Below are 15,847 nucleotides of genomic sequence, written 5' to 3'. Positions count from 1 at the left end.
ATGATCCAATTTTCCATATCAAATTCCATTATAATTCAACAATTTATAGATAGGTATATTTTATGGGTAACAAATAGGTATGTAGGTATGTTTTTAGCTTAGCATAGGTGGCAAATGACAAAAGATAAAAACAGGTACTTTAATCATCAACATTTTATTGTAAACACATGCATTGTATCTAAATTATTTTTAGTGATAAATTATCAGTAGAAATAAAACTAAATAAAAAAATAATACTTATGTATCATTCCCAAATGGAACAATAATAAATATTCATAATATGTAATATATCACATGCCAAATTTACATAAATATCAAATAAGTAGGTTCAGAAACTAGCTGAATGGCTACATTTTGATTTCTCTTTGGTGCTTAAATTTATTAAAACTTAATATTATTACGTAATATTGCTTTGCGACCTTTACAACTATTATCTAATACAAAATATAATCTTCCACTATTAGCTACAACCATGATTTATATTTACATGGGTTTTATTGGCTACCAAATAAAATACATACTTTTAGTGCCTGCAATAGCTTCAAGCAAGTAGTACAAAATTTTCAATTTTACTTGCTGGGTACAAAGGGTGTACAATATATTCCACCTAATAGTCACTGAAATAAAGCTGCTTTTGGCACAGCTTACTTTTTGTTTAATTGAACTAAACAGATTTTATTACAAGTTAACGTTTGACTGTCTACCACCAATTTTGGAGTAAGCTCTTCTATAAAAATTACAACAAAAAAGAGAATTCATATTTAGCGACGATGAACTTTGTGTTCTGTACAAGCCAGAAGAAACCTCCTCAATACTAGTTTCTCCAATGAATTGTTGCAAATCGTTTTTGGGAAAACCCTCTTTATAATATTGCTTGATAGTATCATAAGCATCCATAATAACTGAGATGAAAAGACTTAGAACTACGTAAATATATAAACTTATGAAAGAGTAGAGATATACTCTACTAAACCACCACAGCATTGGTGATTTCTTGGACATAATGGAAAAGGTAGCAAACATGTCGTCACCGTTTATAAGAGAAAATAGACATTCGGAAGTTGTTGCTAAAGATCTAAACTTCATATGGTATGGCCCAAGCACAAGCCACCCACAGAAAGTGAAACCAGCATACAGTAATAAAGCACAGCAAGAGAACCTAAATATTTTTGGTGCAGCCTTTTTCAGTGTCAATATAACAACATTGTAAGTTTTGAAGAAGCCAAGGTAACGCAAAACACCAAACCAGACTAAGAGGTTCCCGACCCCCAAAAATAGAGAACAAACATTCCACTCGTCATATGTAAACTGGTTCCTTTCAATTTGCTCTTTCATGGCAGAGCCCATTATGATCAAAATGTCATTGACAATAATCATAATGTACCAAACATTTAGAAATTCCAACTGACCATCTAAACTAAGCTCAGTATTGTAAGCTCTTCTGAAGAATGAGCATGTGAGCCCTTTTAACAACTGCGCTCTATAAATAGCCCTACTGCATAGCAGCAGTGATGCACTACATATCGAAATGACCAATATATTAAGAATGCTTCTAAGAATCTGGTCAATTTTATTATCTGTGATATAAGTCTTGTCACCTTTACAAGTTAACTTGTGTGGTTCAGCCTCTAAAGTTAATGACATTTGTCCATCATGATCTTCATTATCAAATACAATTCGTAATTCAAATCTAAAGCAATCAGGTGGTGTTATAGGTCCAGCTGCTCTAAAATTTATAGTTTTTAGGGAAAACTGTAACTCTGCTCTTACCAGAGCAGCAAAATCAACTTTTAGTCCGGCATCCTGTAAATATTGTCGTGATTTAAATAGTTTTGCTTCAACATTTGTAAAATTAACACATTTACTCTCAATTTCAGCATTAAACTCGTAGCTCTCATTAAAGCCATTGATAATACCTTTTTTGTAGTAATATTGACAGAACTCTGGTTCAGGTTTTATATTGTTTTCATCATTGTAGGAATATGGTCCAATGGCATTAGTCAAGTTTGAATAGCCAGCATAAGCATAATCCAAGCTATTGTAGAACTCGTCAACTTTGTACACAGCCAAGGGTCCAGCTCCTGGTGGATAGGCATTAATTTCCCGAGTGGAATCCCAGCCCAATAAGAATAAGTGTGAGAAAGTAATCCGGTTATCCCAAGTATAGTTAACATGGTTATATCTATTGTGTGCAAACAAACATAGCTGTAGAGTCACCAGCACTATTTTAATCACCTGAACGACAAATTTATAAGGAAACTTACGTTTCGCTCGCCACTTTTCAATGGGGTTCATAAAGAAGAACTTTAGTTTACGACGCATTTTTTCTTCCACTTGGGCAAGTGATCTCGTAGTTGTGTCCGACCAAGGTGACTGATTTCTAGAACTTTCGTGGTTGGATACATTGTTTCCTTCCTCTTTAGGCCCATCTTCTAAATCCAGGTGTCCTTCGGGAGACGTCATGTCTTCTAATTTCACGTATTCATTCGCTGTTTGATCAGAATCACTAGTTTAATAAACTCAAATAAGGAACAGGAAGGAAATTATTGGACTGGAATAATTGTAGAAAGAAAAACAAAACCAATTACATTTTTTCCCTTTTTTCCTTTGTTGTTTTCGACAAGTTTTTCATGTTTCAACTATCATTTCTTCAAAAAATGACATTGACACAAGAAGATGCAGGAAAGTAAATGACACACTGCCAGCTTGACAACTGACGCAAAGACGGACAAGACCTCAGAATAATCTAGGAATAATATATGTATCTTTTTAACATTAATTATTCTGGTAGCTGATCAACTTCGGTCTTTTGAATTTCATGAAATCAATGGGCTCTTAAAGAAGTCAAAGCCGCTATCTCACTCAAGGCGACGACCCCTCTTTCTCTCGTAGACAATAGTGCTGCAGCACCGAAACGAATCTACCAGTATAAAAAAAGCTCCATATCTTAATAATAATTATCAATATGTACATACTACCTGATTCATGCGTTTAGATGAAAAATTATTTTTAGGATGTGAATAGTGTTTAATAATTCGCTATTTAAAATAATTATCGTATTTTACCTACCTGGGAAACTTTACTCGAAAAATACTTGGTGAATAGTTTTGCAGTAAAAAAAAAATATATTTATTGCGACCATATGATCATGGACTTTGATAGTAAGAAACACACGAATGTTAGCTGTTATTAATCCCTAAACATACTAAATCTAAACATATCATAATATTATAATTAAACAGTGCTGTGGCACAATCGAAATCCACATTTTAGTTCGTAGACAAAACATATCCCTACTTAAAGTAACATAAGTTTTTATAGATACGTGTGCTAATAACTATAAAAACTCAAGTTACTTTCAGTATTTAAATAATCTCACTACTGAAAGTTGATAAATATAAATAACAGCTAATTACATATTGACTGGGGCTTTAGTTGAAAACTAACGAATTGGATTAGTTGTAACAACATAATATAACTCTTAATTTATTATGCATCAGGCTTGGTTATTAATAATTATTATGTCGGACATTCAGTAGTAAAAAAACCGAGAAAAAACTTCAAGTAAGTCATAAAAAACTGTTTGGATATCTAAAATATTACAATTGAATATCAGGATATGCGCCGTGCGTAGCGTCGCGTCATGACAACTTTTATCATAAAATGCTAGAAACATTAAGAAAAAGATGATATGTAGACGTCTAGGCAGAGAAATTGTGCGGTAAGTGCGAGGTAAGGATCCTTACTATTCTACTGAATAAACGAAATATGTATGAATTACTACTATATATAGCTCCCAATCAATATAATAATGAAATATAGCTCCCAAATTCAAATTCAAATCCCAAATCAAAAGACAACTCCGCAGTACGTTAGTGACACAACGCTGCTAACAAAATAGCAAGGAATAGATAGGTTCAATTGTTTATGGAAATGGAAATGCAATCTATGGAGAAGTGCCACGGAAACGTCAAAACTCAAAAGCAGTCAAATGTCTCAAATAAATTTGTTAATCTGTGATTGGTGTCGTATTCGTAAATTTTTATGATTATCCCTTAGAAATATTCCCTAAAACCAAATAATCTTGGAACAAAATTTATTCATGAACAAATAGCCAACTCGTGTTGCTAATATATAAATGACGCCATGGCTCTGACATTGGATAAACTCACAAACGAGGAGAGGTAAGTACAAGTAAAGACAGCTGTTATTTTTGTATGTTGTGCCAAGAGAAAGTTTGCTTACATTGTTGCAAAATTCTGGCTAGACTAAAGACTGGTTACTATTATCAATGTAAACAGATTTATGCCTTGTTCTTTACAGATTTAGTGGCGACAATATACTCCAGTTTTTGTTATATCTCCCTCTGGGCCTTATTTTGACGGCCTTAAGAGTAGCCCTGGCGCTTGTACTCTGGATTGCCTCGATTGTACTGCCAAATAAATCGGCTGTGAGACAGCTGTTGTCTACCCTTGCTTGTTGGACGTTTGGTAATATGAGTTTTTAAACAAGAATAAATAAATTAAGGAGTTTGTAATACAACATACATTCATTTGCAGTGGCAAATAACTAAATAATTTATGGTTTAGCCATAAATAAAGTTTTTTTTGAACCAACATCATCATATCACCTAAAGAAAAGTTGTTTAAGAGAGTTAGTTACTGTTCAGAATCTTTTGAACCATTAAAAATATTTAAGAATGCTTTAATTTTTACATAAACAGATAACCTAAAGTAGTAAAGCTGAAATTTTGTGATAGGAAATGTATTTATAACATTATCTTTGTTAATCATTGGATTGGCAAATTGTATGCAAAAACATATTCAAAACAATAATTATTCTATCAATTTATAATATACTTTATTCAAATACATATTTGCAAGGTAACTGATTTATAAAAGGTTAGTCATTTGGCAATGAATCTAAACATTGAAATCCCATTGTATTACTACAAGAGACCAATAATTCTGTGAACTTATTATTATATTTGGTATTTTAGAAATGTGTTTGCTTCACTCAAAACTAGTTTCTAAATCGGTATTGGTATTTACTGTATGGAAATTATCTGGTACCAGCTGGAGTTAGGAAATCAGTGTTGTCTGACCTTGTGCATCAAATACCATGTTAAACCTTAGTCCTGGATATTGCAATAAATTATAATAATTGTGAACCATCAAACTCACATTGGAGCAGCATGGTGGGTCCAAACCCTATATCTTGTTGTATGTTGGAAGAGGTTTGTGCCATTAATGCTGAGGATAAGGAACTAGACTTGTTAAAAAACCAGAGTTTATATTCAAAGACTCAGTGTCCACTTTGGGTTGATTCCCTAAAGGGGCCCTTTTTGTAATGTTTGGTAAACAAGTGGTTTGTTAGGCCACAATATTTTACTTGACCTCTACAAATAATTTGTTTTTCATTTGACCTCAACAGTTTTTATCAGAATCTATAATAAGATTATTTGCATGAAAAATAAAGTGTGTTTTTGTTGAATGATCTGTGTCATTAACACATTTATTATAAGCAAGTGATTAAAGAGGCAATCCTACAACCTGCATTGCAGCAGCATGGGATAGGACTTAATTAAAGTGGATAATATGGAAGGGAAATTATGATAATTTACTTCGGAGAAAAGAAATCTCAACACTGCTGATTGGACTAACAATAATAATTGATAAAATAAGTTCTCCATCATCATTCTCAGCTTCCTAACATCCTAATAACAACCCACTGGTGGGTAGAGGCATCCTCTCTGATAGTGTTCCAATGAAGGTTGGGTCTACATGGTTTAAGATCTTTATTGGTCAAACGAATAACAAAAATTTTCTTAGTAGAGAAAACATTTAACCTGAAACTATTACAACATGTGTTACTTTAACAACTATACAAGTTAAGTGATAAGATCCAGAACCAAAGTCTCAACATGCATTCTGAGGCATGGAGGCTTAAGCCAACAATTAGATATATAGAATAATATTATTGCAACCAAACCCAAAGAAACTCTACAAAGAAAAACAAAGACAAAAGTATGTAGTGTTAGGGTGCAAAGGAGGCCTTATCACTACAAGTGAGATAAGAAGCTACCAGTAAAATGGACAAAGTAAAGGATGTATGGTGCACATAGTAAAGATATAAAATAAACCTACATGAATAAAACTACTATGTAATACCTACAAATATTAAAATCTTTGTATATATATTTCTTGTGTGCTGGTGTATGTCATTGAACTCCTCCGTAACAGCTGGACCGATTTGAATGAATTTTTTTAGTATGTATTTAGATGGCTTAGATTCACAAATCAGCCTGACAGATGGCGCTGGGGTCCGCTAGTATAGATATAAAATAAACATATGCTATAATAAACTTACACATCACTTAATTAAGTAAAAAAATAATAATTTTTCAGACAGTGTTTGAAAATATTGAAGACAATTACTCGGCTCTAAATTACAAAATTTTAACAGTGACTCCATTTACCTTTGTCTATCTATACACCATGTCAGGGCATGGTCATAGGCAGACCTACTTGATAAACCAAAACTGTTTATGCTTTGTATTTACTGAACTATGGTGAACTCTGTTATTCAGAAAGCTTATAAATGATAATGAAATAATTGTGACATACTAGGAAGTGAAAAGTAATACTTTGAAGTCATTGTATTGTAATTACAACGTATTTAAAACTAGTTGTATCCCGTTTCTATGTGGACATTTTGATGTGTATGTCTTGTGCTATTATTTGACCCCTACCATTATGCAAAGAAAAAACATGTAGTTCTCATGCTCTGTAAATTAAAAAAACAAATCTATCCCACGGGAAACATAAATGGTCTGGGATAAAAAGAAGCCTATGTTCTTACATAATATTATTGACAGCCGGTTAGCGCAGTAGACAGCGACCCTGCTTACTGAGTCCAAGGCCGTTGGTTCGATTCTCACAACTGGAAAATGTTTGTGTGATGGACATGGAAATTTTTCAGTGTCTGGGTGTGTTTATGTATATATTATAAGTATTTATGTGTATTATATTCATAAAAATATTCATCAGCTATCTTAGTATAACACAAGCTTCACTTACTTCGGCGCTACGTGGCAATGTGTGTATTGTCCCAGTACATTTATTTATTTATTTGTCGCAAACTTAAAAATCTTGCAGAAAATACTTTTTTGTTGTTTTTTTTTATTACAAAAGACTTTGTTTGTTTTTTTTTGACGTTTGTGTTGTTGCTAAGTTTTAATTTATTTCAGGTGTGTATGTAAAAGTGAAAGGCAGTAGAGATCCACGCTGCAGTGTGCTGATCGCCAACTATGTGTCGTGTCTAGACTCGCTCGCAGCCGCCCACACGCTCGGAACTATAAGCGTAAGTGTTTGAAAGTGAAGGGTAGCAGAAAGCACGAAAAGTGAAACGAGCGAGCAGGCAATCTGTTAATCTTACTTACATTAATAGTTTATTATATACATATAAGTATTATATGTATTGTAAACATACATATTTTCTTAAGATGTCTGAATAATGAAAGTCTATAATGGTTTAGTTTGTCTTTACAGTTAAGAAAATGGAAGGTTCCACCATTTTTTGCATCAACACTTGGAATTAAGAACGCTGCTCAATTTGTTAGAAAGTAAGTATCAGCATAAGTATTGTAATTTTATTACACTTCTATAGATTCTATGGGTTAACCCCACAGGGTTGGATATTGCATAGAAACAGGCGTTACTTTACAGAATTCCATATTATGAATATATATCCATAATATATTATGAAAATTAAGCTTAATTTGCTATACAACACGAAAATTAGGGGAATCTTTATCGTGTAATTTATAATTTCTTCAATTATTATACTCCAAACCAAACAGATCTTCGACAATGTACCCTCTACACACGTTAAGCTCCGAAATCGGAGCATCCTCAGATGTTGACTTTACATAAAATAATTGTTTGAACAATTACACCATGCATATTCTCCTGCTTTTCGCGGATTATAGCAAATTACGCTAAATTTTCATAACATATTATGGTTGTTTGTTTATCTGTATGTACCTATATTAGAAGAAAACGTCTTTTTTACTATTGTATATTAGTAAAAACGTTGTAATAGCTAGATTTGAATAATTAAAATATCCCTTGGTAAAGCTAGGGATATTTTTAGCTAAGGTTCGAAAAGTAAAAAAAAAAAAAAAGTATACGAAACACATTTACAGTTAACTAGCTGTTGCCCGCGACTTTGTCTGCGTTTGATTTTGTTTTTTGAAGTGGCAATCAATTTGGTTGTAGATCTAAGAAATTTAAAGTATTCAGTATCGCTAAGCCTTAAATGAGGGGTTTGCTGCTGTCCGCTGAGGAGTTCTGTCGTCTATCTCCAACCACATTAATCAGATCTACACAAAGTTTGGGCAAAATTAAACACATATTATAACCTCTATAGTATTTGTCAGTTATGGTGTAAAATCGTCAAACATTTTCATCCCCTCTCCCAAAGGAAGCGAGCTTATTATCGGGATAAAAAGTATCCTATATTACTTCTAACAATTCCAAGAATATGTGTACAAAGTTTCATGAGGATCGGTTAAGTAGTTTTTGCGTGAAAGCGTAACAAACAAACTTACATTGACATTTATAATATTAGTAGGGAAGTAGGGATTCATATATAAAGTTTTGTTTCAGAGAGCACTTCACAGAGAATCCAAGTAAACCGGTGTTACTTCAGCCGGAAGGTGGTCCCACCAATGGAAAGGGACTCCTCAAGTTCACCGACTGGTCCTTCCCTATCGGCAACCGAGTGCAGCCCGTCGCTATCAGTGAGTTTTATCTTCTCTCTATTTTAAGTAACGTATGCCCGTTTTCCGTTTTGAGTTATGGGCTTCATAAGAAGGCTCAGAATCACTCAGCGGGCGATGGAGAGAGCTATGCTCGGAGTATCTCTACGTGATCACATCAGAAATGTGGAGATCCGTAGAAGAACCAGAGTTACCGACATAGCTCAACGAGTCGCGAAGCTGAAGTGGCAATGGGCCGAGCAGATAGATCGGAGGAGGGATGGACGTTGGGGTCCCAAGTTGCTGAAATGGTCCGCACTGGTAAGCGCAGCGTTGGTCGACCCTCATCGAGGTCGACAGACGACATTAAGCGCGTCGCAGGTAGCCGCTGGATCCAAGCGGTACAAAACCGAAGAATTAGGAACTCCCTACAAAATACTTATGTCCAGCAGTGGACGTCTATCGGTAGATATGATGCCCGTTTCCACTAAACCTAGGCAACGCCTAAATTCAAATTCAAATTCAAATTCATTTATTTCAAGTAGGCCTACTTAATAAGCACTTTTGAAACGACAAGTATGTATGTTTGTGTGACTCTACCACCGGTTCGGAAAGCAGATTCTACCGAGAAGAGCCGGCAAGAAACTCAGTAGTTGCTCTTTTCCAACATCAACATTTACAATCATTTTGCTATCTTGCGGGAGATGAGAGCGAGGCTGGCTGCTTCCATTCTACCTTGTCATGAGGAATTCATCAAATGTTTAGTAACCTCGCTGTACTAGATGCGTTTTTACACATTTTTTAAATGTATGCATTGGAAGGTCAAGAATTTCCTTAGGAATCATGTTGTAAAAGCGTATACTCAACCCCACAAAGGAGTTCTGCACCTTTCGCAGACGATATGCAGATATCACTAATTTATGACCGTTTCTGGTAAGTCGATTGTTAATTTCAGCTTTTGATTTATAAAGAGTAATATTTTGTCTCACAAAGACTATATTATTATAAATGTATTGCGAAGCTACTGTAAGAATACCTATTTGTTTAAATTTTTCACGAAGCGAAGCGCGTGATCCAAGTTTATATATTGATCGTACGGCTCTTTTCTGTAGTATAAATATACTTTCAATATCTGCAGCTTTTCCCCACAGCAAGATCCCATAGGACATAATACTGTGAAAGTATGCGAAATAAACAAGCCTAGCTGTTTCAACATCGGTAAGCTGTCTAATTTTCCTGATTGCATATGCAGCTGAGCTGAGTTTACTCGCTAGGCTTTCTATATGGGTACCCCACTGTAGCTTACAATCTAAGGTCACTCCTAGAAAAACAGTGGAGTTTTCTATTTTAAGTGTTTCTCCATTTATTATGATGTTTTTATCAATTTTTTTTACGTTAGGCAAAACAAATTCCAAACACTTGGTTTTTTTGCATTTAAAAGTAAGTTATTAACAGTAAACCAGTCTGACACATGTGACAAAGCACGGTTTACGTCGAAATTATCTTTGTTTCTATCAGTCTTAAAAATGAGAGATGTATCATCTGCGAACAGTACAATCTCATAAGTGCCCCTGACATGGTGTGGCAGATCATTTATATACACCAGAAACAATAAGGGACCCAAAATTGAGCCTTGTGGGACACCCATTAAGGTAGACGATCCCTTAGACTTTATGTCTTTTACGCATACCCTTTGAATTCTATCACTTAGATAAGAGGCAATTAAATTGAGTGCAACGTTTTTGATGCCATAGTGGCTTAGTTTTAATAACAACGTTTTGTGTTCAACGCAATCGAATGCTTTGGACAGATCACAGAAAATACCAAAGGCATTCTGCGAACGTTCCCAGGTATTGTAAATATGCTTTATAAGTCTTGCGCCTGCATCCGTTGTACTACGACCTTTAGTGAAGCCGTACTGCTCCGGATGAAGTAAGTTATTTACATTCAAATGATTTAAAAGTTGATAAAGTATAATTTTTTTAAAGACCTTACTAAGAGTTGGCAAGATTGAAATAGGCCTGTAATTGTTAAGGTCATTTTTATGACCGGATTCAAAAAGGGGTATTAATTTACTACATTTCATTAGGTTCGGAAAAATACCTATATCAACACATTCATTAAAAATTACGGCTAGATAAGGGGCAATAACGTCAATAATGTTAGAAATTACCATCACCGACATACCCCACAGATCACCGGTTTTTTTCAACTTTAATAACCTGAAATTCTTTACAATATCTATTGCAGATATATGTTTAAAATTAAATAAAACATTAAGCCTATTAAGCCTAAATTGAATGCCTAATGATTTACTCCATGTCTTTAGAGAAAAAAGTTTCACCAACTCTTAGATGATAACTATTCGTGAATTGTTGATCAATACTTTAGGTTGATCTTCTTAGATTCATCATATCAGCCCATTACCGGTCCACTACAGAGCATGGGTCTCCACCCACAATGAGAAGGGGTTAAGGCCGTAGTCCACCACTCTGGGCCGTAGTCCACCACGTTGTTCCTGCTTTATGGATAGTTAAATAAATAAAAGTAAATTTGCCCGCCGTCGTCGCCGCGGTGGCGGCTGCAGGATACTTGCTCACTGCTCGGTTTTCCTATGGCAAATGCACCGTGCATTTTGCCAGTGTTTACTGCGCGGTTTATTTAAAAGTTAGTGTATAGCCCCGTTTACAATTTGATTAGTGATTAAGCGAGTTCATACTATTTCCGCGAGATTTCCAGGGAGGGGTAGCTGCCCTACCCTGCCTTCCCTTCTTCCCTATGACCATATACAGTGTGCGTGCATAGAGGGTATGCACAGGGTACGCGTATGATATAAAATTAAGTAAATCTCCAGTACGAGCTATAAATACTTAAGGCTAGGTTTTTTATAACTCCTACAATGTCTATACTTAAGTTTTTTATAACTCGTACTGGAGATTTTCTTCATTTTATATCACCCTGTGCATACCCGCTATGCACGCCACTGACCATATATATATATATATATATATATATATGTGTGTATCGTCGTAGTATATTTATTTATTTATTTATATTGTTGTAGCTGTGGAACGCCCCTTCACCAACGTGTCGGTGCACCGTCCGAACGACAAGGCGGACGTTTTCCCCTGGTGGGACGCCCTGTGGTTCCTGTGGACGCCGTGCTCCGTGTTCACGCTGCGTGCTCTACCTGCGTTGGACAGGAAGGAAGACAGTGATCAGGTGTTCGCCGAACGAGTGAGGCAGGCCGTCGCTGATGCTTTACAGGTTCGCGCCATTTCAAAACACGAGTAAATACACACACAGTAAATTTAAAATTTCTGTCTATTTGCCAGCTGTATATTCTGCATGCGGTTCTGTGCTATCATATTTCCCCCATTTTACCGGATAGGGACTCAAGAAGTCGAACATACATTGCCTTGAACAAAAACTACCTTTCCTAAAAGAAAGTTCTATTTCTCAGCCCCGTTTCTGTACAGATGCTTGAAAAAAAAAACTAAAATTTCTCATTTTACTAGGCATAGACTTAAAAAGTGTTTAAAAAAATGTCCTCATAGCATATAACTGCGAGGGAACAGAAAAAAATCATTAATACATATTTACACGCACACATGCACATACACACACATACACATATACACACACACTCATGCACATTCACACACATGTACATATACACACTCGCATACACATATACACACTCGTTTTAGTCAGCATGCTATTCACTTAAACATCACTTAACCATTAGAGAACTTAAAACACCATTGTAAAGTTACCTTTGTTAAAGTGCACTTGATATTATCTCAATGTTTGGGAAGGCTCTTTCCCCTAAGATACGGGATTTCTTAGTTTAGGGGTCAGGATTCCGAAGATTTTCTATTTCTAATCGACACTTAAAAAGCCCTAAAACATTCATAAACCACGATGCTGCTCGTCCGGGGAAGTATTACTGACTTGCTTAATTTTGCCCCGAAGCAGCATTGCTGTGTTCCGGTCTAAGGGCGTGGTTGCTGGTGTAATTACATGCACATGAGTGGTGGGCACAGGGCAGCATATAGTGAGACGAGTTCCTTGCATGCCCTGTGTTGCTATATACAGTCAATATATTCTTAATATAATAATATTAATTATACGATTAAAAATATGCATCTATTATTCTCCGCTCCCCAGGTAGAACTGACGGAGTACACATGGGAAGAGGTAAACCGCGGTCCGCGCCTGCGCCGTCGCGCCGCGGCTCAGAGCGAGATGATGCGACGTGCGCGTCACGTCAAGGAAGTGTTGCCGCTCGTGCCGCTCAAGGACATCGTGAAGGAGCTCGGTGAGTGTCGTAGCTGTAACACTCATGTGTTAGATTGTATTGGGGGATGATATGTCACGCCAAGGAAGTGTTGCCGCTCGCGCCGCTCAGGGACATTGTGAGTGACGCAGCAGGAACACTCATGTGTCCGGTGGTACCACGTGTGCCACGTCAAGGAAGTGTTGGCGCTTGTGCCGCTCAAGAACATCCTGAAGACCTTGTTGAGTGACGTAGCTGAAACACTCATGTGTCAGATTGTGTTGGGAGATAATGCGTCACGTCAAGGTAGTGTTGACGCTTGTGCCGCTCAAGGACATAGCGAAGGAGCTCGTTGAGTGACGTAGCTGTAACACTCATGTGTCAGATTGTGTTGGGAGATAATGCGTCAGGTCAAGGAAGTGATGACGCTTGTGCCGCTCAAGGACATAGTGAAAGAGCTCGTTGAGTGACGTAGCTGTAACACTCATGTGTCAGATTGTGTTGGGAGATAATGCGTCACGTCAAGGAAGTGTTGACGCTTGTGCCGCTCAAGGACATAGTGAAGGAGCTCGGTGAGTGATGTAGCTGTACCACTTATGTATCTCCTTTTTATCGAGTCGTTTCACGTGTGTACACCATCAAAGAAGTGTTGCCGCTTATCCCGCTAAAGGAAATTGTGAAGGAGCTCGGTGAGTTACGTAGCTGTAACACTCATGTCACTTTAAATAGCGATATGACAAAGCGCGCCACGGCAAGGAAGTCTTTGCATTCGCGCCGCTTAAGGAAAACGTGAAGTAAATAAACCTATAAATTCAACGTATATTTCTCTACTTGTTTCAGAAAAAACACGCAGCGTAGACGTAACGATAACGAATTTCCTCGAGGGCCTCGTCACTTACACTCCGGAAGTCGAGACGGTAATTGAACCCCAACCTAGCACTTCCCAAGCGCCCCCCAAGTACGTAACCCCGACACCCACGGGTACTTTTCCCAAATCAGCAAAGGAGAGACAAATGAGCTTCCAGGAGCGGAAAGCCCAGATGATAGCGGAAGCGAGGAAGAGGTATATAGAAAAACATGGATTGAAAATAGATTGTTGATAGTGATTAAATTTTGAGTTTTGTTTTTCGAGGGTAGTCTGATAATTTGTGCACTGACGTCTATTGTAATACCTGAACAACGAAACTTTTGTCATGATTTGCCTTAAGCGAAACTTTTGTCATGAATTGCCTTAATAATACCAGATAGTTAATCGATTTAACTAAAATAGGAATGAATTTACTTAATTAAGTTGACTCTTGTGAATTTACTAGTTCCACAGCTTACTCCGATTATTGGAAAAAGCATGTCTTATTAAACCTCAAATATGACGCTATTTAGATTGGCGTGTACCAATAGAATATCAGCAGTAATGTTAGAAATAAAATGGATACAGAACGGTTTTTTTACCGTTAAATGAAATAGTAACATTTAAAATATTTTAACGTCTGTTGAATTTTATTGGAGTATTTTTGGCCTCTAGGCAAACTATGAATTATGATCGATAGTATATTTACCATACGCTCAAAGTTATATTAAGTAACTTGGCTAAAATTTCGCCTTGGAAGTTAATTTTGCGGTAGCAGAGTTTTACTTACGTTTTGGTTAAAAAATAAATAAAAATTTTAAAAGTCTCGTGTTGTGACATTAGATTTAAATAAATAAGGATTAGTTCGTTTGCGTCCTCTTACTAAAATAGTTTCTTTTCATACCTCTGGAACTTGAATACTAAATCCATATAGAAAAAATTAAGATTTTAGGAGTAACATACAAATTAAAAATAAAATTTAAAAATTTCTAAAATCCCTAATTTGAAGTAATTTACATTTAAATGACGTGAATTTGGCGTGAAGACGCAAAAATGCACTCAATATTTTTCAAATCACTCTGTATAATAGACGTCAGTGTATGAAAATACATGTATACTCTATTTTTTCAAACTTATTATGCAAACAATCTTTTCTTTTTAGTGTAAAATATGTTTTGAAATTAGACGAATAACAAATATGTTCCAATCAATAAAATCAAATAAAATAAAAGAGATATTATTTGCGAAAGTATGCTTTTATTATATACACAACGATCTTTACACTAAAAAGTAACTGAAATATTGTTTACATAATAATGTGTTAGTGTGAAGAAATGTAGTGTACATGTAAAATCAATGCACGCGGATATTTGATGTAAGAGATTCTTGACTGCGCGATGCTACCCTCAGTGTGAACTAGCCCTAAGGTTAATTTTGGTGCCACAGTGTAGCCATTTCAGTAAGCCACTTTTGTCAGCCGTTTCTATTTAACCAACTTTTAAAAAGGAAGAAGTTCGACTGTACTTTTTTTGTGCGTGCGATTTTTACGTAATTTGTAGAGCGATATTGAAATAATGGTATACTCATTGTCGCCAAGTCAGTATGTGATGATGGGATCACATGGAAATCGAGAGAAGTTTTCAAATTTTAAAACCAAGTACAGGATGTGACTTAAATTCATACAAATCAAATGATATCTTTAATTGAGTTTAACTGAGTCTTAAGTATCATGAATTTCAGTGTTTTTTATAGTTCGTTTTCATAGTTATTAAACGCAATCCGACGTATGAAATTTGCGCGATCGAAATCCTAGCATCTTTTTTATTATAACGTCCAATTGGACTTCGTTTTATAGATCATATTAAATTGTATATAGAATGAATGAGCGAATGATAGTTTTATTTACGTAAATAGATCATATGCCTCGATGGTATAGTAGTTATTATGATTACTGATCGTA

The 15,847-nt window shown here is 35.7% G+C and overlaps 2 protein-coding genes across 3 annotated transcripts; one reads left to right on the top strand and one right to left on the bottom strand.

Annotated features, from left to right (window-relative positions):
• Positions 1 to 273: 273 nt before the first annotated feature.
• Positions 274 to 3,128, bottom strand: LOC120630448 (mucolipin-3-like). 2 transcript variants are annotated; one of them, XM_039899685.1, is made up of 2 exons: positions 3,070 to 3,128; positions 274 to 2,489 (listed from the first exon to the last, which is right to left on the bottom strand). In XM_039899685.1, exon 2 carries the CDS (start codon positions 2,461 to 2,463, stop codon positions 679 to 681), a length of 1,785 nt encoding a protein of 594 aa, XP_039755619.1. In that variant the 5' UTR covers positions 2,464 to 2,489; positions 3,070 to 3,128; the 3' UTR covers positions 274 to 678. The 2 variants fall into 2 exon arrangements, with proteins under 2 accessions (XP_039755619.1, XP_039755618.1); XM_039899684.1 differs by lacking the exon at positions 3,070 to 3,128 and adding an exon at positions 2,589 to 2,711.
• An 867-nt stretch (positions 3,129 to 3,995) lies between these two features.
• On the top strand, positions 3,996 to 14,862 carry LOC120630529 (lipid droplet-regulating VLDL assembly factor AUP1-like). The gene is made up of 8 exons (XM_039899779.1): positions 3,996 to 4,184; positions 4,324 to 4,490; positions 7,250 to 7,362; positions 7,551 to 7,624; positions 8,670 to 8,803; positions 11,826 to 12,028; positions 12,932 to 13,082; positions 13,881 to 14,862. The coding sequence occupies exons 1-8, from the start codon at positions 4,147 to 4,149 to the stop codon at positions 14,138 to 14,140; spliced, it is 1,140 nt and encodes a 379-aa protein (XP_039755713.1). The 5' UTR covers positions 3,996 to 4,146; the 3' UTR covers positions 14,141 to 14,862.
• Positions 14,863 to 15,847: the final 985 nt, after the last annotated feature.

The sequence above is a fragment of the Pararge aegeria genome, chromosome 16 (genome assembly GCF_905163445.1).
Source record: "Pararge aegeria chromosome 16, ilParAegt1.1, whole genome shotgun sequence".
Taxonomy (NCBI): Eukaryota; Metazoa; Arthropoda; class Insecta; order Lepidoptera; family Nymphalidae; genus Pararge; species Pararge aegeria.
The sequence above is the reverse complement of the archived record's forward strand: the minus strand, read 5'-3'. Positions and strand labels throughout refer to the sequence as shown.

What these genes read in the sequence shown, in the direction of transcription:
- LOC120630448 (XM_039899685.1), bottom strand. Translation starts at nt 2,463, where the DNA reads ATGACGTCTCCCGAAGGACACCTGGATTTAGAAGATGGGCCTAAAGAG.
- LOC120630529 (XM_039899779.1), top strand. Translation starts at nt 4,147, where the DNA reads ATGGCTCTGACATTGGATAAACTCACAAACGAGGAGAG. An exon ending in CCGTCGCTGATGCTTTACAG is followed by an intron (nt 12,029 to 12,931) that starts GTTCGCGCCATT and finishes TCCGCTCCCCAG; the next exon opens with GTAGAACTGACGGAGTACAC. An exon ending in GGACATCGTGAAGGAGCTCG is followed by an intron (nt 13,083 to 13,880) that starts GTGAGTGTCGTA and finishes TACTTGTTTCAG; the next exon opens with AAAAAACACGCAGCGTAGAC.